The 4,114-nt window shown below is 35.8% G+C and overlaps 1 protein-coding gene across 1 annotated transcript in view; it reads left to right on the top strand.

The window, feature by feature from the left end:
- The window catches only part of LOC122151473 (putative vomeronasal receptor-like protein 4), a 50,848-nt gene extending 47,024 nt beyond the window's left edge, over positions 1–3,824 (top strand). The window contains exon 2 of the mRNA XM_042782809.1: positions 3,757–3,824. Coding sequence (XP_042638743.1) covers positions 3,757–3,824 — 68 coding nt within the window. The remainder of the gene's footprint in view (positions 1–3,756) is intronic.
- Positions 3,825–4,114: the final 290 nt, after the last annotated feature.

The following is a 4,114-nucleotide window of genomic DNA, read 5'->3' on the forward strand; positions in this document are numbered from 1 at the left end:
TTCTTTCAAGTGCTGAGGAGCAAAGATGTCTCCTTGAGGACTAAGGTGTGCCTGACACAAGCCATGATATTTTCAATCGCCTCATATGCATGTGAGAGCTGGACAATGAATAAAGAACACTGAAGAAGAATTGATGTTTTTGAGATGTGGTGCTGAAGAAGAATACTGAAAGTACCATGGACTGCTAAAAGAATTAACAAATCTGTCCTGGAGGAAGTGCAGCTAGAAAGCTCTTTGGAAGCCAAAATGGCCAGACTTCATCTCACATACTTTGGTCATGTTGTCAGAAGGGACCATTCTCTGGAGAAGGATGTCATGCTTTGTAAGGTGGATGGTCCATGAAAGAGAGGAAGGCCCTCAACCAGAAGTATTGATATAGTGGCTGCGACGATGGGCTCAAGTATAGCAGTAACCATAGAGCTGGTGCGGGACTGAGCAGTGTTTTGTTATGCTGTGCATAGTGTCGCTATGAGTTGGAGAAGACTCAACAGCACCTAACAACAACAAAAACAACAACATTTCTCCAAAACTCTAACGGTAACAAGGCCTTTCTTCACAAGAGTGCCAAGAATTTAACTCCACTCACTAAATTCATCACAAATTACAAATCATTGTGCTGAGTTAGCTAGATTTGGCACAATCACTAGATGGGAGGTAACTCTAGAGCAGAAAACAATAACAAAGAGTGTAAAATTATGTTTAAGAGAAGAAATAAAATATTGATAATAAATCCCTATCGTAGATCCCTTGGCAAAAATTTAGAAGGGTAGTATTTGAGCCCTGGTAGCTGAATAATTGTCCAAATGTCTGTATATTTATTATTACTGAAAAAATAATTCTGTAGCACTTGCTGTTGTAGTGGAATATGAGGAAGTGGGAAGTGTATGCCAGATAAGACTGAAGGGCCCTATTCAGATGCTGGTTTTCTTCCAATCAGAAACTTTGAACTAACTACCTTTGTAATACACATCATGCTATTTTTCCTGAACTGAGATGCAAAGAACAGAATAACTAGACTTGGAAGTGGTATGAAGATATTAGTACTGTAGCAATCACATGACCAAATTCTTAAGTAGGTGATTTATGTTTCCTGATAATGATGATTATGTCATAGACCTCTTTCGTACTTTTCCCCTGTCTTTTTACTCTTCCATAAATCCATTTCTTTTCCTATTTTTTTTCAAGACATATTTAATGCACTGAAAGTCTAAATATCCAATTTGTGAGTAAACATTTTGTTCTGTGTTTTATACTCTATTAAATTAATATATATATATATATAGCACATTCTACCAATGTTCTGTTAAAATAGCTTTCATTTGTTTTTGCTAAGTTTCCTCATATTTATCCATTTTATTGTTTTGGAATATGTCCTCTTGCCAAAAGCCCTTTATTTTACTGAAATCAAGCCACTGATGATTTTGTCTTCTCTCAATGTGCAAACTTTTCTCTAGTTTTCCAGCTAGAGTTGTGACACAAGAAAGACTAGGTTGCTCAAATGCAAACAAATGGCCATCTTAAAATGTCAGTTTCATTTCCTATGTTCTTCTAACACATTGATGATGATGATAATGTTGTCCAATATAATGATGTCAAACTAGAGAGGGTTCTTTTAGGATCCTGTTTTCTCTAACTATATGTCGAGCAGAGCAGTATTTATAAGTTATGTCATTTGAACTCAAGAAAACCCTTGAGAATTATTCATAGTCTATGTTTTCTGAAGATGAGTGAACCCAGGAGTGGAGTCTATATTCCATTTCTTCCACCCTGTCCCATATCCCAGTGACCTCCAGAAACCAACTTATGTTCAGATTCTGGTGATTGCCTTCTTACTTCTTTCATACTTCTCCAATTTTCCTCTGACCCCAGGGCCAGATACAGTTATTGTAACAACAGTCACTTGCTGAAAAATGGGAAAGTGGGATGGTTCCATGTATCACAAAATTGTTCATGACTGTGTACATGTTATGGAGTCTACACTGTACAGGACATAATGTTGAATTGAGTTGCTAAATCACAATATTAAAGGGAAACTATCTGCACGCTCATTCTCCTGAGTGTGCTAAAAGCCCTCACTTTAGGACAAGGGAATTTTCCAGTAAGTTTTCAAATGGATATGCAAATATTTTCTACTTTTCTTATTTTTATGAGTCTTTAAAGTGACCAATAAACACCTAATTAGCCATATATATGTATACTGATCTTGAAAATTGACTCAGAGTTTGGAGACACCTGGCCTGTTTGATCAGTGTTATTGGACTTAACATGGGGCATCATCTAATTGAATGCTCAATGTAAGGGATACAAGCTAATCAAAATTAGTGATGTGATTTTTGCCAGTAGAGATAATCAGTCATCATATTATTAATATTTTGGAAAAGTAGAGTAAGGTTTCCTGAATCAACTGTGGAATATTTCTGTTGAAAACTATGTTATGACAGCAGTTTAAAAATAACGATACACTTAAACACATTATTTCCCAAATCTCACTGAAAGATGATGGGACTCAAAACTCTGGTTCATCTTGGAAATGCATAGTTACAGAATTACATGTGAATATTCTTGACAACACTTTGCTCCCTCTCTTTTTATTGTTGGGGGAAAATCTTTAAAGCATTTGTTACTTGACCTATTTTTTTTACAAGATGTATTGCTAAGTTTGTAAGGCGTGAACTCTCCAAAGTGGGTTGAATTAAACTGTCTCTTTTCAAGAAACCAAGATGAAGAGATCAAATTCAAATTAATTAATTTTTAGGCACATGATAAAAGGCTTTGGAATGATTTACAGCTTGCTTGAAAGAGACATAAGTGTGTGGAGCTACACGGTGGAGGGACCCAACACTTGTCATGGCAGCACTCCTTATATTCTGAGTAATATCATAGAAGAAGGGTTGCCCATAAGCCACTTGGACAGTGGGGACATTGAACTCCATTTTACAGCCTGAATTAGGAAGTGAAAAGAACTTTTGAAAATTTTTCTTGTTGATAAGTGAGAACCAGATTTTACCAGCCGGACTGGTTTAACCTGGAATATAATTTAAGAATAAGTATATTTTCTTGGGATCCTCCCAAAAAGACACCAAAATCTGGTAGGGTGTAAAGAAAATAACTTGATTTTAAAAAAAGCCATGTTATGGTAGTTAGTTTTCTTTTATGATTGAGGTAAAGATAGAAGATCTTTAAATAAATGATGTCAATTCTTCCAACCCACATATAGAGCCAAACAGTTAATTATATAATAATTATCCTGTTATATAACAAATTATATAACAAATTATCACATTTGTGTTGCTTTAATGTGAATAAATGCTGTGGGGTCTTTGTAGTTAGCGTTCATTTACTACATATAACCAACCGTTCTATGAAGTCTTATACTCTCATTATCCTCATTTGCTGATGATTAGCTGAACCCAACTTTTAGGAAAGACTTGCCTAATCTTGGCAGCTTGTAAGCAGTGAAAGTGGACCCAGGTGACAGTAGTCTGTAGTGTGTAGGAATAATCATACTAGAACATCTATTCCATTATTGGGGACATGGAGATGATGGCAAAATGAATGATGTGTGAAAGGTGCTCAAGTTAGTGTTGAATATTGACAAATGAATAAGAGCCAGGATGATTCTCCTTTTGTTGATGATAATGATGGTAGGAATGAATGTGGATAACTACAATCTTTTTACAGTTAAAGAGATAAATTTGTGTGGTTCCATATCTTGACTTTCTTCCCAGATGTTAATGAAATGCCTCTATTTTCCAGATCAGATGGAAAAAGAAATGAAGAAAGTTTCCAATTATATTGCCATGAAAAATGGCTTTTATTTATAAGTTCATATTGAAATTTCAAGAAACACTGTTCTTTTTCTCTTCCACATCCTCATACTCTTTTTTGATCACAGACCTAGACCTACGGACCTGACCATTGGTCACTTGGCCTTCATTCACATAATAATGCTTCTTACCATGGCGTTATTTATGTCTTCAAACATGTTTGTGTCATAGTGTTCAGGATGATTTCACATGTAAGGTGCTGGTGTATTTGAACAGGGTAATGAGGGGCCTCTCCATCTGCATGACTTGTCTTCTTAGTGTGCTCTAGGCCATACCATCAAGTCCAA

The sequence above is a fragment of the Orycteropus afer genome, unplaced genomic scaffold (genome assembly GCF_000298275.1).
Source record: "Orycteropus afer afer isolate SDZICR_OR568_19922 unplaced genomic scaffold, OryAfe1.0 scaffold00474, whole genome shotgun sequence".
Taxonomy (NCBI): Eukaryota; Metazoa; Chordata; class Mammalia; order Tubulidentata; family Orycteropodidae; genus Orycteropus; species Orycteropus afer.